General features: G+C 32.5%; 1 protein-coding gene across 1 annotated transcript; it reads left to right on the top strand.

The window, feature by feature from the left end:
* Positions 1 to 8,261: 8,261 nt before the first annotated feature.
* Positions 8,262 to 26,636, top strand: LOC128227210 (protein draper-like). The gene is made up of 14 exons (XM_052937513.1): positions 8,262 to 8,328; positions 10,973 to 11,089; positions 15,018 to 15,239; positions 16,413 to 16,622; positions 16,781 to 16,906; positions 17,717 to 17,863; positions 19,507 to 19,728; positions 21,065 to 21,274; positions 21,603 to 21,728; positions 22,182 to 22,328; positions 23,475 to 23,621; positions 24,803 to 24,940; positions 25,183 to 25,345; positions 25,592 to 26,636. Exons 2-14 carry the CDS (start codon positions 11,020 to 11,022, stop codon positions 25,683 to 25,685), a joined length of 2,022 nt encoding a protein of 673 aa, XP_052793473.1. The 5' UTR covers positions 8,262 to 8,328; positions 10,973 to 11,019; the 3' UTR covers positions 25,686 to 26,636.
* Positions 26,637 to 27,808: the final 1,172 nt, after the last annotated feature.

The following is a 27,808-nucleotide window of genomic DNA, read 5'->3' as shown; positions in this document are numbered from 1 at the left end:
TGCACATCATCACTATGAAATTTGCAAATCACATGACTTTCTGAATGCCTAAAATTTTATGTTACTGTATAGATGTTTACTAATGATTTGTACTTTTCAACTAGGTTGTTTTTGTTTTATAGATAGTAAAAGTAAATAGGTAAATAGTAAATTTATAAATGTATAAAAATATATTGTTTTTGTGGAGTGCGAACCCACGCCGCTAAGGTCAAGAAAAAAAGAGAGAAAAACAACACCTGATCCACTAGATTACGAATACTCTTATGTTTACGTCGTTATTTTGACGTGTGGTTTATACATTGGTAAAATCACGTAAAAATGTCAGTCAAACAATCACGCAACAACAAAGCTGTTGACGCTTATTAAAATGACAATTGTGGTCTTCAGAAACGATATTTGAGCAAATATTAACAATAACTGAAGTGTTTCAGCTTTAAGTATCTTAGTTTCAACACTTCTAATGAATTGTCACACTTAAGGTATTAGCCGCGTAATGCACACTTTTTTAAAATCTTTAACCGACAACATAGTTATAATCACGGTACACTATTGGACTTTTATCCAAATTTTGAAGATTTTTTACCGTGAATTAAAAAAGTTATTAATGTTTCATTACACCCACCCCCAAACTCCAAGGGCTACAAAGAGCGACAAGTAAAGATTTTGCCTATATTTTATTTTTTTTCGCATTATCAGAGATTATGAAATAAACACAACAGTTTCTGGTAAAATAAACTTCAGTTAACAGAAAACTAAATTTCAAACGAACACATTATTGATACACATGAAAAAAAAAATCATTTTGATTGATCTTATGATTCTTCGGAAAAGAGCAGTTTTTCGATGTTTGAAAATATATAGCAGTTTTATAAAATTCATAAAAAATAGTTAACTATAAGGCAAGCTGCTGAAATCATTTTAGATATTATCTATGATGTCTATTGAACAATTTAAAAGACAATTTATGATAGTTTACCGTCCAGTTTTGAAGAAAATATACATAATGTCATGTTACCATACATTTTTATAGCTAAGAAAATGCTTAAAAATCATCCTTTTTCTTGTAAAAAATTATAAAGCTTAATTGGACTTATTCATAAAATGTACTCTTTCAAATAAATGAATTTTACTTATGATACTAACTCAGAATACAGAGTTTAAAACAAATGAGTGTACTTTTAAACTAAAATATGTGAAGAAACAAGAACACTAAGTGGGCTCGCCGCTCCAAAAATATCAGAGTGAAAGTTCTCAACTAATGTGTTTTTTTTTTAATATTATAACATGTAAACAATCTCTGTGGGTAATTTGATGTCTATCTGTTTTATTTTATCATTGGTATTCTAACAATTAGTTTTTTACACAATAATTATTCACTCTTCAACAGTTGAAGTTTGCTCTGTTCCCATGCTTTGTACTTGTAGTGTGTGCACAGATGATAACTACTCAATGCTGAGTCAATGCTGATTTGGTTTTCATGCACCTTCAGGTACTTTACCCATCAAGAATGTTAAGTGCTGTAAAGGAAAAAAGTTGTACTTTAAAGCCTTTCTAACTAATTAGTATAGATCATTATACTGCCATACATATACAAAATAAAATATAAACAGTTTAATATTTCTCGACATTATTTTGAAAAAACAACAACAAGCTGATACATACATGTATATATATATAAAGAAAATTATTAAATTTATCAATAAAATTCATCATCATCATCATCATCATCATCATCATCATCATCATCATCATCATCACCACCACCACCACCACCACCACCACCACCACCACCACCACCACATGACCACCATCACCACCACCACCACTTGATTATTGAATACAGTGTGTTTATAAAAACAAAAACCAAGGCAAATATGTTTTATTTGAAATACTCACATTATCTCGATCAGATGCGACTGCCTTGTGGATGGACATGGCTGTCAAATCCGCTCTCAAGGATCCAACATAGTATTAAATGCAGGCTGGAATTCTTCATAACCCAGTGTTGTTGACTAAGTAATATTCAGTCATTTTCCTGCCTGAAAGAAATTAGACTTCTAATTATCAACCAGCAGAAACTACCACCGTAAAATACAAATGCACAAGTATTATACATTCTGCACTAATATCTGTTTTAGCCAAGAGTAAGGGTTGTTAGGCACAAATGTGTAGTTGTTGTGCATATGGTTGATAATGATTCACAACAGTATGGGGTTTTAACGAGACCTACACCAAGCCAATGAATGTCAATAGTGTCCTAGCAGATGCGGCTTCAAGCCCCAAACCATATACAACTTTTTTTCACAGGTTAATTTTGAAAATATGCATTTTGTAAACAAATAACGGGCATGTATACATGTATTGTGGTATGTTAGAAATAGGTCACGTAGCAAAACACATCATTTTTAAACAAAAATTTAAGACTAATATTTTTCTAAGATAAAACAATCAATTTAAAGATTACATAATCATATCATATCTTAAACATAAGTTATGTACATAAGTACATATAAAAATATGTAACATGTACATAAGTACATGTAAAATATGAACATGCTGTCTAAACATTTAGCTAATAAAAATGATTTAAGAATTCCAAAGATAAATTAAAACAAACGTTTTTGAACACATCAACGTACAAAACTGCTCAAGGATACTTACATTCAGAGCCCTTTGATACGAATATCTGAATATCCCAGTTCCATGCCGAGTGTTGACTTCGTTTTTTCGAGAGAAAATCTTCTCTTACGCGTATATTTCACTTATAATCCATGTTTTACTGTAATGACTCAAATTGTTAGATGTATCGTAATCAACTGTCAGCGTGTACTTTTAATGTTTATTTATTTTAAACGTATATTCATGAGAAAAACATCACAATGTTTCCAAATCCTACGATGAAGAAATTCCATTATTGACCTATGAATAGCCGGGAAATACCTTCTGTTTCTAAAAATAGCAACATCAGGTACAGGCCGAATACGCCCGATGTTCGTCGCGATCTGTTACGGCGAGTGGCGATATATGTCGATGTTATCCGATGTTTCCGAGTTGTATTTCATGGCTAATACCTTAATTTTGTCATACGCAAAAAGTGTATTTTACCAAAACATGAGCGATTACCCATCCGCGATTTTTTACTAAACAACATTGGTCAGTGAACAAGCACAGGCATCTGAATCATTGTTTGTCACTAAAATGTTGTTTAAAATCATTTTGGGTACATACAATGAGATAAACAACACATCTGAAGATATGTAGTATCTTTGATATACAAAAAAAGAAACAAGGTATGTAACTAAAACTTACCCGATATCACAATAAGACTAACACCACAGTTTAAGAAACAATTGTATCAGTCTTCAAATTAAATCCACTTTAAAATTTTGTTTGAGGTGGACATTTTCCTGACAGCGCTCAGATGTTTCTGATCAACCTCCAAAGAAGAGTATTTGACCCATCCAAGCTTGTGTGGCTCACATTCAAGCCGGTACAAAGATGTTAAATGTACATGTCAATGACATCATCTGGGTGCTTGTCGGTAAAATGGCCAGCTGCCTACGAAATTTAAAGAGGATTTAGTTTAAGACTGATACAGTTGTTTCTAACATTGTGATGTTAGTCTTTTCGTGATATTATGGAATGGAAATAATTTAACTGTACACTGAAGCATAAAATAACTTCAATAGGTCTGTGTTTAATAATGTTTACACGGGGAAAATTGAAGATTTGAATTTGCTGTACTCTTTCCGACTAAAGAAAACACGAGAATTGGACATTAAATTATGCTTGTTTATCTAAAGACAATATAGTTATACCAACATATCGCACACCATTTTAAAGGTAATTGACTCTTCTTTCCATGTCACTTATTTAAAAATGGATTGTTTATATGTTGGTTGAGAAATTTGCATAAAGCTGGACTCTACCGTGAAATCGGGTAAGTTTTAGTTACATACCTTGTTTCTTTTTTGTATATCAAAGACACTAAATATCTTCAGATGTGTTGTTCATCTCATTGTATGTACCCAAAATGGTTTTAAACAACATTTTAGTGACAAACAATGATTCAGATGCCTGTGTGAACAAGTTCGGAATTTCCTTGGTATTTCCCATACATTTCCTTTCAATAAAGCATTGTGTGGACCTCGGGAATTTATCAGACATTATATGAGACTTTATCATAGTTTTATTCTCACTTTTTCTTATTTTATCGTAAGTGGCACTGAAGTTCTAATAATACGATACATACTGTTTAAAACTTTAAATATATACTTGTTCTTCTTGCATTTCCATTTCATTGTACTGAACGAAAATCGTTCAAGCAGCAATCACCTAAGGGGCTTGATCACAGGAAAGCCGATTCTTATTTTGAGTCAATTTAATACAATCGTGTTGAAAGTTTGTTGGCCCAAGTTTTCATTCCACACCATTAACGTTTACCCTGAAAGAGAAATAGCAGACTAGGTTTCAAGTAGCGCATGGCCCAGTCTTCTGCTTCTTCTCGTAGGTCCGACATAGCCAAAAAAAATCCGACGAAGAGGTTTATACGAGGGTTGTCTCAAATCTCCACCTGACAAATTCAGTTATGAAAGTTGACGTAATAACATAGTTTAATGAATACTACATGTATCAATGATAATCGTGTTACATACTTGCAAGATTTAAAGAACAAAATACCACTAGCATAGTACTGATATCAATAAATATAATGAAAGGTACTGTTAACCGGTGCACGTAAATAGTTCTGACTTGGCGACGTTACAATAACATAGCAAACGGCAATTCAATTGCTTTGCCGGTACTGGGATGCTACCACTGTAGACTACTAACCAACTGAAGAAATTAGAGATATTTAAGAAAATCTCAAGAATTCAAATTTACAAATGATATGGGCGGTATGAGTAGGTATAGAGCGGTCGGAGACGAAAACAAAAACAGAGTCCATTACAGAAGATGTCATAGAGAAAGTAAGAACGTGTATATTTTCTGATTGGAAGCAAACTTCTGGTAAATTGCAGAAGTAATCGATTCTAGTAAAACCTTGGTGCATCTGATTCTTACCGACGACATGAAAATGACACCGGTATGTGCCAGACGGGCCCCAAAATTATTAAAACTGGAGGGAAAAAGAGCGATGGGTGGCAACGTCGGTCAAGTTTCCCGCGCGGATGGAAGCCAACGACTACTTCTTAGAGCGTACTATAACTACATACGAAATCTTGATACAAAACTTTGAGCCGGAAGGGAAGTGACAGACAAGCGAGACGCCCGTAACTCCACCTCCATAAAAAGCTTGCATGGTTAAATCGCTTTTGGAAAGACAATGTTAATTATCTTTATCGACATATTCGTTTCCATCTTTTTGCACGCCGTTCCACATGGACATACGTTGAAAGTTGCATATTATGCTAAGGTTTTATTTACTATTATTTCTAAATACGTTTGTCATAGATTAATAGACTATTTTAATTAAATAGTGAAATAATATTTATAAATGACACTAGTATTCATTTTAGGAACTACAATTTACAGACGATATCTAAATTTGAACTTATGCATGTTTTATGTTCTTTCAACCAGGTATTTCATTAACAGCTTGCATTAAATTTTAAAATTAGAACAGTTTTCACATGAAATAAATTCATACATAAATAAGTTCAAATGTTTAAATACATTCCATACTCATGTACAATTTTGATGCTCTCTGTATGTATACTGCCCTTAATTGTAAGTTGATAACATATGAATGCACCACAGAGTAGAGTATGTAACGAAGCACTGAACTTTCATTTCAGACAGCTGCCATGACGAATATACCATGTTTAACCGAAAATTCTGTTAACCGAGAATGTAACGAAGCATAGAACTTTCATTACAGAGAGCTACCATGACGAAAATACCATGTTTTAACCTAAAATACTGTGGACCGAGAATTTAACGAGCACTTAACTTTCATTTCAGAGAGCTACCATGACGAAAATTCCATGTTTAACCGAAAATACAGATGACCGAGAAGTCAACATTAAAATGTAACCATCACTTTTAATACAATGTAAGATGTAACAATAATGACTTATTTATATGTTTCATATAACAGACTAATTTGATGTTAGGTAAAGTATTACATAGTTACCATTTTAGTCGTCTAAATTGTTTAACAATTAAACAATGTCATGTTTGTGTTTCACTGAATATTATCTGACATTTTTAAAGTTAATACAAATAGAAACTTACTCCGCCACACTTTGTTTTCCAAATGGGGCCTTGTCCACCGTTTGGTTTAACTTGGAAGAAACTCCCAAACACTGTTGAGGGATGGTTACCACAGGTAGCCACCATTGTGCTCCCTCATCAGGTTACCAATACACTGGTCTTCATTTTCAGGTTAGTAGTTACTCAATTCCAAATGTAAAAAATAATTTCGAGATTAATAGTCAGCCATGTTACAATTGCATAGCCTCAACGCTATGATTTGTGGCTCGGTCACATTGGATCGCTCTGCAAAAAATACTTTAACTGACGTTCATGAAAATGTTGTTCTTTATTGAAAATCTTGTACATTTTAAGTTTAATAAAAAATACATACATTAGCTATCAATGTTTATATGAAAATCTACAAAAAAGTCCAGTAGTCGGGAGCTTTAACATTAACTCCGTTCAATGGCATTATGTTGGCATATTAATGAATCTAGTTTTTAAGTGTTTTATTTTTAAGGTAAAATAAACATGCAGTAAACTAACTATGTCGATTTATCGTGAAACCCCGACGAATTTTATTTAACTTCATGTATGTGGCTTATGTAGCTGGATGAGAAGCTTTCCACATAACTATATGATTGCCTATTTTTAAGAACTCCACTAACCCTCAGTTAACTCGCACAGTTCACATGCTGTCCCAAAATTGAACAACATAAGTAATAAATAATGTCAATCGTTCATAAAAATCGTTGCAAAAGCTACCAAACAGAGGCAGCTCCTGAAGTTGTGACGTTACACGGTCGCAACTTTTAACCCGCCCCATTCCCGTTGACAACCGAAAGCAGATCGCATGTAAAATTCGTTTATCTCTAATGAATCTTGTCAAGAAAATTGAATTTTTGCATTAAGAAAATAACAAATTGTATATACATTATATTAAAAAAAATAAAATAAAATGGTATTGATAGTTTAAAACCAATACACCATTAAATTTTGACTTGTTTTGCTAATATTAAAAAGTGCGAGTAAATGTTAGTCACTGCCGCCTACAACACCTTCATAAATCATCAATATATTTTATTAACGGGATTGTTCAGGTTCATATTTTGCAATTCTAAGGATACACGAATCAGAGATACTTAATAATATAAAAATAAGGATGCAGAAAACAGCCTTATACATGCTAGCCTTCTATAAGGCAGATGATCACCAAATTTCAATAAAATATCGTTTGACACAATCTGATATATATACTAGCGGATTAAAGCAATTATGTACATATCAGTAATTCAGTTATTGCGGTTAACATTAACATGTAGATAACTGTCTCGTCCTGAACTGCTTATGTCCTTGGCTAGTTTATGTTTTCGATTGCATATGGCCAAGGCTACAGCTGAGTTTTTCATTCATTATCGGACGATATTTTAACTTATTTAAAGAACGTCAACTTCCTTGTTTTAAAGTTACAGTATTTGACGAAGAGACATAAACTTTTTCTAAACTGTATTAAAGTAACACTCTTATTTAAAATCAATACATACATATGTGTAACAAACATTAATTTTGAGTGATAAACATTTAACTAATTACTAAATATTGCATTTATGAAAATTGTTAATTACTGATAACAAGATTGTAACCGTGTATTTAACAGCTGAAAACTCAGAAAACATTACATGATTGGTAAATGCTAAAAGATTTACTGTGATCTACTATGGTATAATAACGTAGAATAAACGTGTTGTATGCACATTTCTTTCAAATTAAACTCGGTATACTTTATAAGAACTATTGTTTTCAACATTTATTCATCCCTTTCGGAATATTAAAACAAAAGTTAAAAATGTGGATAATCTTACGTGGGTATAAGAGTGCATCTGTTCTGGGGGGCTTCTTCAACACTGATTTACTATATTTACTGTAATGCTTATCATTTATTATGGCTATTAAACTGAGCTAACGAGCGTGTAAAATTTCCTTTTCGTAATACAAATGTGATTGGAGATTCATGGATAAAGCAGCGCTTAACACATAACTTAAGTTTGCTTTAGTAATACGTTTATTTGTTATTAAAAATCTTAAAGTGTCCAGATACGAGGAATACTTGAAATTAGCTGGGAAATCAAAGTAAGCACAAATAGCTTTCTCCAATAATTATTACTTAAACATATTATTTGCTCATGCATAAAACAGTGACAGGAAGTGTATTTTAAATTGTACTGTATCTCCTTATTTCGTTTTCAATGTGATTTCAGGTACGTGCAGCCTTTGTATAAAACGATACGTACGTATCATGTGTTTTTTGCATTAAGAAAATAACAAACAAACATTTTGCTTCATTAGTAAATACATCATGTTTATTCAACATTTTTGTCTTAAACGTTACGTTTCTAACACATGGGGACTGATATAATTTAATGATTAATATTCTAGTTGTGCGTTGAGATTCATCGAATACTGGCATTATTTTTTATTTTTTAAATTATTAAGATTTGATACTTTAAACAGGATAGGCAACTGTTTGTATATTTATATGATAAAAGCGACTTTTTAAAACTATGCTGTGCACAAAATCAATGTTTTTATCCAAACAAGCGAGGTCACACTTGCTGGTCATATTGTGTGATTTCCATTGCACATGTATTGTCTTAGCAATTAATAGCTTATTTATAAATAAAAGCATTCAAACTTTAAAGCATTGGTGAAGACCATAGGATGTCATTGTTACCAAATGTTAATTTCATAGCAATTTTTCATGGCTTATCCGTTACTTTGTTATAACTATTTTTTTAATGTGATCAATGGCATTAATTTGTTATGATAAATGTCTTGATATAGATACTGGTTTGAAACTGCTATTTTAGTTATAACAAACTTTATATCGATATTCAAGGGAGTTCAAAACCACTTAACGTTTAAGGAAGAAAACGATAAGTTAATCCACCCTTTGTACACAATGTTTTATACCCTTACCCCAACCTATCTTAAAATGATAAAACGTCTTGACATCTTGGTAATTCGGTTAACTTGAGCACGTTAATCATAATTATTGTCGAGATCCTTCCTGCCTTCTACAGAATCCGCTTATAATGCACTTCCGGGCGAAATTTGTTCATCTCAAGCTTTTCCTATTCACAATAACAACCTTTTAAAATATAAATGTAAATGCTTCATTTTTACTATAGGGGGGAGGGGGGTTCGCCACTTGAATGTCACTCACGTATGCAATGTCGCATTTACAATTGAAGTTTGTTCTCCCCAAACTTGTCTTTATAATCAGAATTGCCAATTTAGAGAAATTGAGAATTGAAAACACTTCTTTATGACCTGTCTAGTATATCATAATAGCATACCATACTTTCATATCTTCGAGCAGAAATCATCTACTTTTAGACACTTTAAATATAATGATAACTTACCTCGTCCAGCTTTAGATTCGTCAAACTTTTTTGAATGTTTGAATGCTTCTTCCTAAACGGAAACACCATCTGATTCTACCACTGACATGACCGGTGCACTTAATTATTCCCCATCTTGTCTCGTTACGTTAATCTCAATGTGTCTACGTTCACTCCTAATCCCAATGCTCAAAATGTACATTTCAGAAAACTGTTTATTTATCATAAAGTGAAACGAGTTTACACAAAATAAAAATGATGTATATGTATTTGAAATGTATTATAGCTAATCAAAATGACTTCAAATACAAACTTGTAATATTATTTTTGTCCTGTTAATTTGTATTGGTACGATCTGTCATAAGAATAAGTTTAATGCCGAGACACGCGAAAGAGAGTTGTACTACCTTTTTGTGCATGTTTCTAGAGGGTTTATCAAATATCAAGACCTATTGACGTATTTGAATGTATTCTTAAAACTATATTTATACGTTCAGTTTTTATTCTTAAAAAGCATATGAAAGGCACAACTAAAATGCAATGCAGTTCATATACGTGTAAATAAATGATGTGTTTGAACGCATTTTTCGATATGTGAATTGCACATAATCAAGAGAGAGACATATATAAATCCAAAATGATCTTCCCACATTCAAAAACCCACTGCTGCATTTAATATTTTGGATAACAATCCAGCATTTATTCCTTAACCTTTTTTGGTGTTCAAAACATGGTGAAATGCAAAACAGTTTCGAGAAATATTTTGTCAGAAACTTTCGATTTCACAAATGTATGAGAGCAAAATAAAAAAAACATGTGAAAACTTACATTCAAACCAGGATTAATAATGTTTGGAATAAATAGTTTGCTCCATATTCATTCATTTATTCTAGTAATGGAAATTTTCACTACTTTAGTGCTTATGAACCCAAAACTAGAAATTCTTGAAAATGAGTCATAAACTATTTATTTCTCCAAAGATTTATTTAAATACAGTTTTTCTGTATTTCAAGCTTCAAAACCTCTTGTTTAACAAAATATCCGATTTTGGAATTATCTTCTACATTAGTATAACTTGTAACATAGAATGGATAAAGTAATATACCCTCAGAAATAAATAAAATGATATCTAAAATTCATATCTTATGATAAAGAATACTAAAAAGCTAAGACACAACTTCCTTAATAAAATGTCACAAGTACAAACAGGAAGTAACTATTCAGTTACTAGTTACAATTGATAAGTTCAAATGTTTTAATACAATCCATGAACGAATAATTAGGGATATAATTTATGAATGTACACTGCACTTAATTATGCCATATGAATATACTAGATTATGTTGCACAGTGTTTTATAATTTCTATTTCAGAGAGCTGCCTAACCTCGATTAAGATGTTTTAACCGAGTAGAAGGAAAATGAACCGAGAACTCAAAAGTCTTTTGGTTTTGATGATTTGGAACATCTTTACCGATATTTCAGTTTTAGGTAAATATTCTACACTGAATCATTGTATTTCATTTCGGTTAGATCAAATTTTACATAAAAATATGTATGGATTAATTTAAATACTGATTATAATGAGTACCAACATTTTAACTGGTTCCAGGACCAAAGTAGTAATGTACAAACCAAAGAATGGTGTTACTTGGTCAACTATAAAAAAGATAAAACCACTGAAATCTTAATTGCCTTAAGGCGGTTTGATTTTTATTTCATTTGTTTTAATTTATATTAAACATGTAGCTATAAGCCTTGGTTTACAAAAGCTAATATGAATTCATATAAGATCTTTCATTGAACATTTAAGTGGTATTTATCAAAAAACAGTGTTTAAAAATGGCCAACTGAGTTGGTTTTAAAATAATAACTGAACATCAGTTGTTTTGCCCCACATCAGGAAGCTTCCAGGCTTCCAGACGACAAAACAAATAAACAACCAATTAAGGGCACACACTAGCTACAATAATGAGCGATCAGGGATACTTTTTTATTATTTTGACATTTCATGTGTATCCCTGTAACGCTACAACTCTCTACCATTTAACACTGGGCGAAAGAATATATAGTAATATTATGCATCGATGTTGATTAATAATGATATAATTGTTACAAATGTACCTAACATTGATCTTAACTGGGTTGGATTTGTCGTTAGAGTCGTTATTTTCACATAAATATACTCTGGGTCACGAAATGAGCGTAGCAGTCCACCATTTTTTATACATGTTGATTTTTATCAAATAAATTTGTACCCATCCGTCAATGATGGTTAACCCTGTGCGCAGTCACAGTTATCCTCCCTTTTCTATGTATTGTGCAGAGCAACGCAACAGTGTTCAAAAATGGTGATACCTAATCATCATCATCATCATCATCATCATCATCATCATCATCATCATCATCATTATCATCATCACGAACATCATCATCATCAACTTCTCCCAACTTGACCCATCAAACACGTTAGCGTTCAGCGCATTGAAATGGTTGCATTTTAATAGTGTTATTTAACCGAGCCTATTAACGACCAAAATATTCGAAATCCTCTACCCCGTTTCATACATGTACACAACCTGTCAGATTTGTCCTAGATTTACAGATTAATGGATACAATCGATGCATGTAAGTGCATTATGGTATCTGAACATGTTTTTTTGGCATAATGACATAAATAAATGTGTGTTTGATAGTAGGCAATGATATTTTCGTAGAAATTTGAATTTATAACAAAGATAATTTAAAAATTGTGGCCGCGAGGATCCTCTGCGCAAGGCCCGTTTGCTACTTTTTGCTGGGATGGTGGACGTCACCAGTCTGCCATAGTCTAAAAATCGTCAAAAGACTGGTTGACGGCCATTTAGGTGGACTAGGGCACACACATAAGCACACCCAATTTACATACATATTAAAGATGCACACTCATTTCCAAATAAGATTCACCACGATAAATAAAATTGTTTCAATATACCAAAAAGGATGAATAAATGTCAAAACAGTGGTTCTTATAAAGGATACCAAGTTCAATTTGAAAGAAAGGTGCCGAAAACAAAGTTTTCAACCTTATCAGACGATAGTAAATCACAGTTTATATTTTAGCATTCACCAATTGTTTAATATTTTTGCATTTTCAGCTATTAAATACACAGTTACAATCTTGTTCAGTAATAAATATTTTCCATAAATGCATTAGTTAGTAATTGGTTTAAAGTTTTATCACTTGAAATTTATGTTTGTTATACATGTGTATGTATTGATTTTGAAAAAGAGAGACACTTTAAAGCATGATTTACCAATATGCGCAATATCAAGACAGATCGCTTTATAATTTATAATGCCAGACAAATGTCCGATTGATAAACTCGAGAAGGTCAGATTTTTTTCAGAATAATTATTCACATTTTGTTTTTCAAATATCATTTGAAGTGTATGCATTTTATAAATCGTTTGCATCCTTGCCTTATCATCTTTTCTGTTGGTTAATTTATTAAATTGTTATTTATCATCTTACTTAAGTAAACAAATTTGGAAAATTGTATATTCATGGTTAGTAAATGATAACATGAATAACACGGGTTTTGTCATTGAAAGGCGTTTGTAATCATTTACTGCTGGTTGACGTCTTGTTTTATTTCTCGAGTGGCATATATAAACATGTATGTTAACGCTTGGCGGCGCCCCTTTTTTACCTTTAGCCTCTCACGCAAAGTTTTGATTGCTGATGACGTAGACTGTCATTCCTTCGTCGGCTTTGGGAGAGCTAGTTCCCCAATACTGTTTGTTAATGAATATTGTTAAGTTTTGAAAAAGTGCATTCATTTCATTTTCATTCATCACTAAACTTTTATATATGTACTGGTCAAAATAATAGAAGCTTATGCTCGATTTGTTTTAATTGAAGAGGACATGGCGACTCGAATGTGTCGGCAAATCAAATATGGATTTACATTGGATAAAACCAATTTTCCGTGTTTAAAAGCTTACATATAAATAGTTTAAATGAGTTTTATATGTTTGAATGAAAGAGAGTATTAGTATCTTCCATTGTCGAGAGTGTAAGATAGGTTCATTCCGACCCGAGTGTAGGGTGTTTTGCGGAAACGAGGTTTACCGATTAAATTATTGGATCTACTGATCTGAGGTGGGAGAAAAATGTCTCTAGTGTAACATATTTAACGAAATGCTGAGGCATACCATAGAACAGGATCTATAATATATTTTAAAGATTAGGAATTTACTTTCAGTTAATATTCTGTTTCAATGTAAAGAATGCAAATAATAAAAACTTTGAATTCAATCCACTAAATGCAATCGGAATGAAAAAAGAAATGAATATTTCCGAAATAAATCTACTTTATGCTGAATTAAATATTTGCTAACTTCATGCCTAGTACAAAGGATTCTTTGAAAAATAAATGGGCTTAACTTTAAAGTGATTTAATTTCATGCGGAGAAGCATGAATTTCCTTTTTTACTTTGTAAATGAATTGGATTTGAAATGAATTCGAAGAAAATAATGGTGATCTAGTACGTTAATCGCTAGAAATTGCACTTTTATCAGTCTGAAATTTGCCTTTTACCTTGACATATAAGCGGATAATAAATGAACATTTTTAACAAATGTGACGAAATTTCCTTGTTGAATTAAAGCTAAAATATTACAAAATAAAATGTTATTGATTTAAGCATTTAAAAAGGTATTTCATATTTATCATGTGACAATTCACTCCCTTTGAAGTTAAGCATATTTCATGTAACCCAGTTGCATTAGGTCGGAAGTTAATCTTATTAGCAAAATATTATGAGATTTTTTTTTTTATTTCTGATTGTAGGAATTTGGTGTAATTCAATGTCTATAACAACAATTAATAAGGAGCAAACTAAGACTTGAACCGAATAATTTCCTAAAGTAGCCATCCCAATTTTAGATACAGGAAGAGCATCCTTAACCACATCAGGACACTTGGCATTTGGTTTTAGGAGCAACCGCGCCTGAGTCCCTTTTATATACTTGTATATTCTCCATTATTAGTGAGACCGGTCCAAACAAGTGTAATTCACCGGACAAGAATACACTAATTTAAACTATTAAATAAATTCTGCTTTACATGTCTATCCCCTTCCGTATGTTCATGTGCGTTAGCTTTAAAATTGAAATACTGAAGCAAGTGTTTCGAACTGAATATCTCATTTAACAGCGGGTATGAGTTAAACAATTTTAAAATGCTAACGATCGTTTTGAAACTAAGCTTGGTATAAACAAGCGTCAAACGTTGTGTCACACTCCCCACGATCATTATGAAACACTTTCAGTCATAACAATGCCACATTATTATACATCGGATACATTCAGAATGTGTTCGTTTTTTGTTATTGTTTTGAAAATGTTAATAAGTTGCCTTTTATTTAATTCTAGCGACGGGAAATCCAGTAAATGGAAGCGCAGATCAGTCTTCGCAATACAACAACTGTTCAGCTGATAAAGCCCTTGACGGCGTGAAGATATTCTCTATTCCAGATGAACATTTACCAACATGCACATGCAGTGTTACAGGAGTAAAAAGTTTCCCTCGATGGTGGGAAATGGATTTTGGGTCAATGCATCTGGTTGGGTTAATAATAGTGACTGGTCGGTCAGGTACGTATCAGTATGTTATTTTAATTTGTAAACACGCACATGTTTAGGGTTTAACAATCCAACAAAAAAACAAACTGATGACGAACGTCGCGTCTATCACTGTTTACTGATTTCTAGTATCTGGTTTGGGTATAAATTGAACTGTTTAAGGACAGTCCTTATACCTTAAATGATAAACATACCTATTGTTTTGTTAAAAGGCAAAATAAACGTAATCATACAATGAAAACTATTTTCTACAAAGTTTCAAGCCAAGTAGCAAAACAATTTACTATGACTCTGCTTAACGCCAAAAGCCAAACAAACATAACACGAGAGATACAGAAAAAAATCTAGATATACATACATACCACTTTCAAAACAACATTAACATACAACACATGCATAACCAGTGTGTGTATACCACGTGATAAATTGCTTCATAAATGCAACGTCTGAAGGCAGCATTTTGCTTCGAATAAAGACTTTAAACAACGATAGCTTCACTTTTTCTTCACCATTTTAAATGAAACAGCGCAGTCTAACGCCTCTTACGGAGCCCCGCCTTCGGTGTTTTACCAGAAATTGAGTTTAGTTTCTTTAAACACTTCGACAAACCTTTTCACAAAACGGCCGTCTGACGGAGCACTATCAAAATATGATTTTGGAACAGGTTTGTCGAAGTGTTTGATGAAACTAACCACCTTATAAAACTCCGGTAATAAAACGAAGGCATGGCTCTTTAAGCGGCATAGACTGCCCTTTGTTTCTTTTAAAATGTTTTAGTAAAAGAAAAGTTATCTTTGTTTTAAGTCTTCATTTTAAGCAAAATGGTACCTTCCGGAATATCATATATGAAGTAATTTTATTACGTGGTGTACACACACTTATAACTGTCAGTCAAAGAAGAGCTCACATGCGATTTTAGCTCGTTTGAGAGCGTTTAGCCTCAAAATTGGTCCTACATTTACTTAAAATTGCATATATTATTATATAAGTCAAACAAATTAAGTTTTCATTTGGTTTAGCGAAGCTAGACTTCAAACTGTAGTATTTTTTCAGACTACTATTCTATCAGTTGTCTGTACCTTTCTCTTATAAGTGATTACCGTCCCGCCCAAAACTTAACGATAAACTTAACGATATGTATTCGTTTTGCCAAATTGGGAATATCTAATTTTGTTTCTTACTCAGATGTAAATGAACAGAGTACAAACCTTACTGCTTTTATAAGTAACAATACAAAGGAGACGAATAAAAGTACACAGGTTAACTTACTTGACGAAACTACTATTGGACTACACGTACGCTTGGACCCTCCCAGGATTGCACAGTACATAAATATAAAAAAGGAGGACACTATTGATGTGATGACCATTTGTGAAGTTGAAGTATTCGAAACAAGTAAGGTTTTGAAATATTTTAAATATATATTTTTAAAGCCTATATATATATTATTATAATATATTTTATATATATATATATAACGTATGTTGTGATGGGGTTGTGTTTTAAAAACGTGCAAATGGTACATATTCAGACACATGATTTATTTATGATAGACTGTACTATGGGATATTTCGGTGACAAATGTTTACGACGGTGCCATTGTCAGAGCCCATGTGATGTACTGACTGGCAACTGCAACGAGTGTGAGCCGGGATGGTATCCGCCTACATGTGAAACTGGTCAGTTTGGCACTCCAAAGATACTCTTAACTAATCCACTTCAGTTTTTATACTTTAACTAAAAATTAGATGTCCATTACAATATTTATACAGAAAATGTGCACATCCTTTATGAATTATATTATCACTGTGTCAATACATCAAGCGTCTGGCTATTCCTGTTTATATTACTATATCTAATACTTGTGTATTCAACTGGTTTAAAACGTCTTTCATTCCAAATTACAAAAATGATGTATTTTACATAATTGTTTGTAAGAAGATTTAAAAAATGCAAGAAAAAGGTTTTAAAATGTTCATTGATTATCATCCGGTGAGTATAATGGTGGTTAACCTATTTTCGTAGACATGAAGTCTCTAAAAAGCAAAGACAGCGCCAAGAAATTTATACCCTACATTATATCACAATCAGTTGATATTAATATTACAAAATAGTATCATTTACGGTATTTTACAAGTCAAAAATACTTGCTTTCCACATTTGTAACTATCAAATTTTAAAACGTTTTCTTTCAAACGTGTTTGTTCAGATAACTTCGAATTTAAAATAAAACTCCGAGAGACAGTAGAGCTGAAAAGTCGTCACCGTTAGTGAGAAATATTAAAATGATTTATTCGATTTATCAGACTAAAGAAAACCCTAAACTACACATTTTGCCTTTTCGACGACTTTTCCGGCCGCAGATTCAAAAATCTGACTTAAATATTTGCAGACGTACTTTACCTTACTCCCCCCTGAGTATATGTTTTTATGTTTATCATTATATAATAGATGAACATATGAGACTGTTCTTTTCAATTCTATGACAGCTTGTTCACAAGGATACTATGGACAAAACTGCAGCAAAGAATGTTCACACAATTGTGAAGACAACAATTGCAACTCACAAAATGGCTCCTGCGTGCAAGGATGTACTCCTGGATATGATTATACCATGAGCACAAACTGTTCAGTTGGTAATTGTTTCATAATGTTTAAGCCAACATTGGAAGGGATTATAACTAGTTAAACGAAATGTCATGGGAATTGGTCGAGTGTCTTTTAAAAAAAATAAAAACAGCAGTTAAAGAGAAAATTTCATGAATGATTCTTTTAACATAAAAAAATATGTTTCCCAAAAAGGGGGTAATGTATTTAGATGCTCTGTCAAAATAATGAAGCGAAACGTTTTTTTGTTAGAACGAACTAGTTTTATGCGGCTCAGGTAGGTAACACTGTTTGGGACCGGACTTGGGACTCCGATTATAAAAAAGTGACTTAACTCTAATAATATAGCTCCATGATATGATAATTACAAACTTAAATACGACTTTTCATTATATAAACAACGTGCATATATAATAACAAATTATAAGCGTCAGGGTACATTGCCACCAAATGTCAAGTGCCATGATGCCGCCAAGTATCTATAATATATTTTAAAGATTGAGAATTTAATTTTGGTTAATATTTTGTTTCAGTGTAAAGAATGCAAATAATTCAATCAAGAAAATGCAATCAGAATGAAAAAAGAAATGAATATTTTCGAGATAAATCTACTTTATGCTGAATTACAATTTTGCTAATTTCATGCCTAGTACAAATGATTCTTTGAAAAACGATTGGGCTTAACTTTGAAGAGATTTAATTTCATGCAGAGAAGCATGAATTTTCCTCTTTACTGTTTAAATGAATTGGATTTGAAATAAATTTGAAGAAAATGTAGGATGATCTAGTACTTTAATCGCTAGAAATTGCACTTTTATCAGTCTGAAATTTGCCTTTTACCTTGACATGTAAGCGGATAATAAATGAATATATTTTAACAAAAGTGACGAAACTTTCCTTGTTGAATTAAAGCTAAAATATTATAAAATAAAATGTTATTGATTTAAGCATTTAAAAAGGTATTTCGTATTTCTCATGTGACAATTCACTTCCTTTAAAGATAAGCATATTTCATGTAACCCAGTTGCATTAGGTCGGAAGTTAATCTTATCAGCAGAATATTATTTGATTTAAAGTTTATTTTTACTTTCTGATTGTAGGAATTAGGCGTAATTCAATGTCTATAACAACAATTAATAAGGAGCAAACTAAGACTTGAACCAAATACTTACCTAAAGTAGCCATCCCAATTTCAGATACAGGGAAAACATCCTGAACCACATCAGGACACATGGCAATTAGTTTTAGGAGCTACTGAGTTTGAGTCCCTTTTATATACTTGTATACTCTCCATTATTTGTGAGACCGGTCCCAACAAGTGTAATTCACCGGACAAGAATACACTAATTTAAACTATTAAATAAAGTTTGCTTCACATGTCTATCCCCTTCCGTATGTTAATGTGTGTTAGCTTTAAAAGTAAAATACTGAAGCAAGTGTTTCGAACTGAATATCTCATTTAACAGTGGGTATGAATTAAACTAATTTATAATACAAACGATCGTTTTGAAACTAAGCTTGGTATAAACAAGCGCCAAACGTTGTGTCACACTCCCCACGATCATTATGAAACACTTTTCAGTCATAACAATGCCACATTATTATACATCGGATTCATTACGAATGCTATTGTTTTGAAAATGTAAATAAGTTGTCTTTTATTTATTTCTAGCGACGGGAACTCCAGTAAATGGAAGCGCAGATCAGTCTTCGCAATACAAAAACTGTTCAGCTGATAAAGCCCTTGACGGCGTGAAGATATTCTCTATTCCAGATGAACATTTACCAACATGCACATGCAGTGTTACAGGAGTAAAAAGTTTCCCTCGATGGTGGGAAATGGATTTTGGGTCAATGCATCTGGTTGGGTTAATAATAGTGACTGGTCGGTCAGGTACGTATCAGTATGTTATTTTAATTTGTAAACACGCACATGTTTAGGGTTTAACAATCCAACATGCACATGTAGTGTTACAGGAGTAAAAAGTTTCCCTCGATGGTGGGAAATGGATTTTGGGTCAATGCATCTGATAGGTTTTTTAATAGTGACCGGTCGATCAGGTACGTATCAGAGGGTTATTTTAATTTGTAAACATGTAAAGGGTTTAACAAGCAAACACACAACAGTTCACTAACGCCGCCACTATCATTGTTTTCTAATTTTCAGTATCTGTTTTGGGTATAAATTGAACTGTTTAAGGACAGTCCTTATACCTAAAATGATTAACATACCTATTGATTTGTTAAAAATCAATATAAACGTAATCATACATGAAAACTATTTTCTACAAAGTTTCAAGCCAAATAGTAAAACAATATACGATGACTCTGCTTAACGCCAAAAGCCAAAAAACATTAATCGAGAGATAGAGAAAAAATCTAGATATACAGACATACCACTTTCAAAACAACATATACATACAACACATGCATAACCAGTGTGTGTATACCACGTGAGAAATTGCTTCATAAATGCAACGTCTGAAGGCAGCATTTTGCTTCGAATGAAGACTTTTAATAAAGATAGTTTTACTTTTTCTTCACCATTTTAAATGAAACATAGCGCTGTCTACGTCACTTACGGAGCCCCGCTTTCGGTGTTTTACCAGAGATTGTTGATTGATAGTTTAGTTTCTTTTAACACTTTGACAAACCTTTTCACAAAACTGCCGTCTGACGGAGCACTGTCAAAACATAATGTTGGAAACAGATTTGTCGAAGTGTTTGATGAAATTAACCACCTTATCAAACTCCGGTAATAAAACGAAGGCGTCGCTCTTTAAGCGGCATAGACTGCCCTTTCTTTCTTTGAAAATGTTTAAGTAAAAGAAAAGTTATCTTTGTTTTAAGTCTTCATTTTAAGCAAAATGTTACCTTTCGACGTATCATATATGACGTTATTTTATCGCGTGGTGTACACACACTTATAACGGTCTGTCAAAGAAGAGTTTACATGGGCTTTTTGCTCGTTTGCGAGCGTTGGGCCTAAAAATTTGTCCTACAATTACTTAAAATTGCATATAGTATTATATAATTCAAACAAATTAAGATTTCATTTGGTTTACGAAGCTAGACTTCAAACTGTAGTATTTTTTCAGACTACTATCCTATCACTTGTCTGTACCTTTCTTTTTTGAGTGATTACCGTCCCGCCCAAAACTTAACGATAAACTTAACGATATGTATTCGTTTTGCCAAATTTGGAATATCTAATTTTGTTTCTAACTCAGATGTAAATGTGCAGAGTACAAATCTTACGACTTTTATAAGTAACAATACAATGGAGACAAATAACGGTACACAGGTTAACTCACCTGATGAGACTACTGTTGGATTACACGTACGCTTGGACCCTCCCCGAATTGCACAGTACATAAATATAAAAAAGGAGGACACTAATGATGTGATGACCATTTGTGAAATTGAAGTATTCGAAACAAGTAAGGTTTTGAAATATTTCAAATATATATTTTTAAAGCCTATATATGTATGTATATATATATATATATATATATATATATATATATATATACGTATGTATATATATATATATATATATATATATATGTATGTATATATATATATATGTTATATATATATATATATATATATATATATATATATATTATATATATATATATATATATATATATATATATATATATATATATATATATATATATATATATATAACGTATGTTGTGATGGGGTTGTGTTTTAAAAACGTGCAAATGGTACATATTCAGACACATGATTTATTTATGATAGACTGTACTATGGGATATTTCGGTGACAAATGTTTACGACGGTGCCATTGTCAGAGCCAATGTGATGTACTGACTGGCAACTGCAACGAGTGTGAGCCGGGATGGTATCCGCCTACATGTGAAACTGGTCAGTTTGGCACTCCAAAGATACTCTTAACTTATACATTTCAGTTTTTTATACTTTAACTTAAAATTAAATTTCCATTAATATATTTATACAGAAAATGTGCACAACCTTTATGAATTATATTATCACTGTGTCAATACATCTGGCTATTCCTGTTCATATAACTATATCTACAACAATTTCCTAACACATTATTGATCAGAAATAAAAATGAGACGCCGAAAAGTGGGATGAAGCATGCGACGACGCCACAGGCACAGTTATGCCTATGTGTGTTTACTTTCACATTCCGCAACTTTGTATGCACAATGTATATGGTCAGTAGATGTCCAATATTGCTTTCGGTGCTGTCGACTGGTGACTAGTTCAGTTCGCAAAACTATAGTTTAGGATGTAAGAGGTGATATATCCTTTAAAGCGTGATTAAAATCCAGTTTGTTTCGTGGTTTTAAGATTGTCCGACCGGCAGTTATGGCGAAAAGTGCTCTAGCAATTGCAGTCAACATTGCATTGCTGAAGATTGTAACCATGTCAACGGGATATGCAACCTTGGATGCAAGCCTGGTTATGATTTCCTGATAGACCATAAGTGTACAACTCGTAAGTATTTACTCGGGTACTCGATTACTCGGAAAAAATGATATTGTTTTTTTGGAAAGACAAGATCGTGTATACATGTACCGTTCATGGGGTATATGGTTCGTTGGTCGTATAACTGGTCATTGTCATCGTTAAATTAGACTTCCATTATTTACTTTAACAGAAAATTAAATAAAAGGAAAACAAATGCTGTTTCATGCTTTTAATTTTGTCTTTTTCATTTCACTTTAATGATTTTACATATAAGTATGCACTGCAAATTAGCTACAATATAGCTTGAAAGTTTAACCCGGATTTTATTCGAGCGTCTAGATCGTCGAGATTTATAATAAACATCAATCAGAATTACAATGAACGAAAATTAATAGCATACATAAGAATAAAGAACGAAATACTTCGTACTGTTTTATTGTTGTTCACCTCATTAATACTCATAATTCTTCATTTAAGATATCAACCAATCAATTGTGATAATCATTGCCAATTAAGAAATCAATGCTCGTAACGCTCGCTACTCGTTCGCTCGTTAGCGTCCATTGTTTGGTGAAAGGACTCTAATCGGTAAACAATAGAATTGTGTAGTTGAAAGTTCCGCTATCAACACTTCTCTATTTGACATTAGTGCTAATTGGAAATAGGGGCCCCTTGCTGACAGTTTGCAACTCTCAACTTATTTATTAGGGTCAATTATGTACACAGTGGGGATTAGAAGGACCGTAAATTGACCTCTTGGCAACTAACCAGACGTGTTACTTCGTCTGTAAATCGTGTATTTTTGTGATTTTTATAGATTTTTTCCGAGTACTGGAGTAGTGATTTGGTACTCGAGTACTCGGACGTTCGATCGAGTACTCAAGTACTTGGGTTTTCGTTGCCATCCCTTGTATATACATATGGTTACTTTAGCACCAATGAATACACTTTAATGCTTATAAAGCATGTAAAATAGGGATCATGGCACGAACTGCACCGTGCATTGCAGCGAATTTGTTACATGGTGTTACATTTGTACGAATGGGAGCAGACTGATATAAACTGACTTAGATATTCGCAATCTGACTAACGTATACCCACGGATGATATCACCTTATGATTATCATAATATACTACTATAATTATTACCTTTGTTGTCTAATTTTATGACAGCTTGTTCACAAGGCTACTATGGACAAGATTGCAGCAAAGAATGTTCACACAATTGTGTAGACAATAATTGCAACTCACAGAATGGCTCCTGTGTGCACGGATGTAAACCTGGATATGATTATACAATGAGCACAAACTGCTTGGTTGGTAAGTGTTTTACTAGTTGTACTTATTTATACTATGAGTGTTTCAGTTCGTAAAGGTCTTTTTTTCATAGGAAACATATGCTTGCAAATTTAATTTATTCAATATTGTATGAATTATAACTAGTAACAAGCAATTTAGTAACAAGCACTTTCAAGAAACGGTTAAACTATGTTTTTAAATTAAACAGAATAACAACCACTACTTATAGCGCTTATTTTATTGGCATATTTTTCTTACATGAATATCTAATTTTATATCCAAGTCTGGTTTTAATTTCCTGATAGACCTTAATTGTGAAAGTCGTTAGTAGTAACTTGTTTTATCTGTTTATATGATAATGGTTTCGTTTAGTAGAGCACAGTATGCATTTATAAAGTCCGTGACCAAATATTTTTTTTTTGTGCAATATAAGTACATACTATCACAAGGATACTACATCAGGTTTTATAATCGCAAAGGCGAATGCACTATCAAAGGAACAAATGCATTTTCACATATTGTACATATACGTTTTAAGATTATTCGTCATAACAAGTCGTTTAACGGAAAACTTCGTTGGACTTCTTCTATGCATTGCATTAACGACATACTGTATACTGCCATGACTGTGACCTAGTAGGGTTGAATGGTGCTTTGTCTATATATCTTGTTAACTTAAAGGGGCTGTACTCCGTATGATGAAATAGCGAAAAAAAGAAAATTGTCGAAAACTGACATAAACTTGGTATCGGTGTGTACAATGCATTTAAATTTACTAACTGAAGTATCACATAGTATACAATTAATTTACTTTTCGCAGTGTTTTCGTATTTTTCATTAAAAAAGATTAATAGGGATGTCTACCTAGTAGAATTAATTCCTTATGCGTGATTGACTAGTCGATGTTATCACGTGATATTACCAAGTTAGGTTTATTACTTAAATATTCAAACTGGGTAAGCCTTCGTAGCACAGTGGATACAACACTGGGGTTAAAGTTTGGCGACACCGGCTCAAACCCGGTCTCCGACACATTTTTTTTTACATTTTGGTATTTTATTTTACAATTATGATATTAAAGAGTAAAACATTTTATTAAATAATTGTCCTGAGATTCGTAAAAACCCCAACTTTTTTGGTGCCAATCTGATGTACTGTCCCTTTAAGCACCAATTTATAAATGTTGTTCGCATCTTATAAAGCATGTGAAGATGGTAACTATGGCACGAACTGCATCATGACATGCGGTGTCTGCTTTCCAAATACTATTTGTGACAAGGCCTCTGGTATTTGTCCAAACGGCTGTATGATCGGATTCAAAGGGACGACTTGTTCAGAACGTGAGTGGTAGCCAATAAACCAAAGTATCACTATGTATAAGTAAAACGAATTATATCTCATTGTTGTTTTTTCTAAATGTTTTTGTTAAAACCAGCGTCAGCAGCAGTTGTAGTAGTAGTAATAATAGTAGTTTTGAGATCCAACAGAAATACTGTTAATCCAAATGGGCTTTTCACGTCAAACATAAAGTGGTGAGTGATAACGTTATTCATAATTAAGATAATTACCTTCCTTCTTGCAGATGAAAAGGGGGAGCGGAGATTTACCGCTTCCGAGGTTGCCGGGGTGGCTGGAGGTTCGGTAGGATCTTGCCTGCTCTTTCTCGGACTGGTCTTTGCTAGTGTTCTTGGATATAGAAGATACAAGTCGGCCTCGTCGAAAACAGACTCAACTAACGTTATTTCGTGAGTATGATAATATTATCATATCATAAAGTTGATAGTCGTTTTATGCGCTTAGGGGAAATACAACTGATCCTGAAATGCATTTACATTGTAGACAATCACCACTCTAAAACTTCGTCAAATACCTTCATCGAGCGCAAGACTTGTATCACATCGTTTTGGTTTGAAAATTCTTTATAATATAAAAAAACTGACAATTATTGTTATAATAAGGTAGTAAGAATGTATTCTATACATATGTTCCAGAGACGTAGAAAATACTAATACTGGGAGAGCATACGAAGGCCCCTATGAAATGTCGCTTAAAAACAACGATGAACATATCTATCAGAAAATCTAGAACTGACACGAGTCAAGAAGTGTTCTTTGTGTAAAGATGTTGTTTGTTTACTTTATTTCAATGGAACTGTGACTTATGTGACGTTTTCAGTGACTCGTATTCTTACATTCTTGGGTGTTTCAGTGCCACTGATATTTATGAATATGAAACAGTGACAAGCATACTGTTATATCAAAAGTGAAATCAAAGGCTAAATATAGTTAAATCTTTTATGTTAAATATTATGTTTTGTGTTGAACTGTACAGCTTTGATGTGGTATTTCATTGAGGTTTGATAAACACAACTAGTTCTTGATAAATTATATATGCACTGTGTTGTTTGCGGAGATTTGTGTTGTTGTTCCGTGTTTCTTGTTTGATATTTCTTGTTTTTGCGTTCTATGTCTCTTGCGTTTACCCTGTGCCATTAAACGGGGTTTATGTTTAAACGTTTGGCTACTGAGCTTGTTTATGTAGCTTTTCATATAACTATTGGAAGCCCCAAACACATCCAAAGGAATGTCATGTGCCGTTTACAAATACATTGTTTGCATAAATCAACACAGCAGGGCTACGTGCTTTGATGGATGTCAATGCAAACATCTTATCGTGATAATGTATAATTGGTCTACTTTCGTTTTTTTTATTGATATGTCTATATGTCGTTATGATTTGTTTGAGCCCTGTGTATTGCATATGTTACCTAACAAAATTGATATATATTAATGTTCTTAACTATAAATGATAGTTACTTTTCAATTCATTGCAACATTCTTTGTTCACTTCACGAAATATATTGTTATTTGTTTAGAATTTGTCGGTAAAAAGCTAAGCATATCTTATACTTATCTGCTTTTACATATGACATCCAATAATAAACCAATATTGTATCGACTGGACATTTGCTTCTGAAGGCAAACACTCTTTTAAGTTAAAATTGCCAGTCTTTCAACATAGGATAGTCTGCATTCTTTCTACAGCAATTTAAGTATGTTGATATGAATTGATTTATAACAACAAGATTTGCGTTTGTTTTTATGACTATTTGTATTGATAAAGGCAGTTATAAATTATGTTTTTCAATTTACGCCGTTCCCCTCCACATGGTAAAAATCAGGATGGTACGGTACGGGTTTATTCGGAGCCTTTAACGACCTTTTTAGGGTAGTTAATTTTCATTTTAATACCTATTTTTCAGTGTCTTTTTGAAGTTAAGCTGTCATAACTGAGTTTGATTGATCTTGGTCATTTTATATCTTTGACGAGTATACATTGATTTACCGTTTAGCACTCTTTAAAGTTTCATTATGTTTTAGTGATGTAAACTTAAATATTTGTTCGCATAAGCAAATGACTCATCTCACCTGAATGACGTTTTTTAACCCCTAGAATGATAAAATAGCATTTATCGCAATTACAAAATGCAACAAGACCGAAAGCAAATCTAATTTGAGTGCACATCATCACTATGAAATTTGTATATCACGTGACTTTCTGAATGCCTAAAATTGAATGTTACTGTATAGATGTTTACTAATGATTTGTACTTTTTAACTAGGATGTTTTTGTTTTATATATAATACCTGGAAACATTACTTTACTGTATGATATCGAAATTGCAGAAAAAATATTTTTTGGTTTTAGTGGAGTGCGAACCCATGCCGGTAAAGTGTAGAAAAAAGAGAAAAACAACACCTGATCCACTAGATCAAGAATACTCTTATTTTTACGTCGTTATTTTGACGTGTGGTTTATACATATATAACCTCACGTAATAATGTAAGTCAACCCATCAGTGATCAACAAAGCTGTTGACACTAATTAATATGACAATTGTGGTGTTCAAAAACTATATTTGAGCAAATACATCATTTACTGGTGTTCCAGTTTGAAGTATCTTAGTTTAAACACTTCTAATGATTTGCCACACTTCATTTCGTCATACACAAAAAGTGCATTGCCTATCTGTGATTTTTTACTAAACAACATTGGTCAGTGAACCAGTTCGAATTTTCCTTCGTATTTCCAATACATTTCTTTTCAATAAAGCATCGTGTGGAGCTCGGGAATTTATCAGACATTATATGAGACTCTATCATAGTTTTATACTCATCTTTTCTTATTTTATCGTTAGTGGCACTGGC

Source organism: Mya arenaria, chromosome 3 (assembly GCF_026914265.1).
Source record: "Mya arenaria isolate MELC-2E11 chromosome 3, ASM2691426v1".
Lineage (NCBI taxonomy): Eukaryota > Metazoa > Mollusca > Bivalvia > Myida > Myidae > Mya > Mya arenaria.
This window is presented reverse-complemented; position numbering and strand designations above follow the sequence as displayed.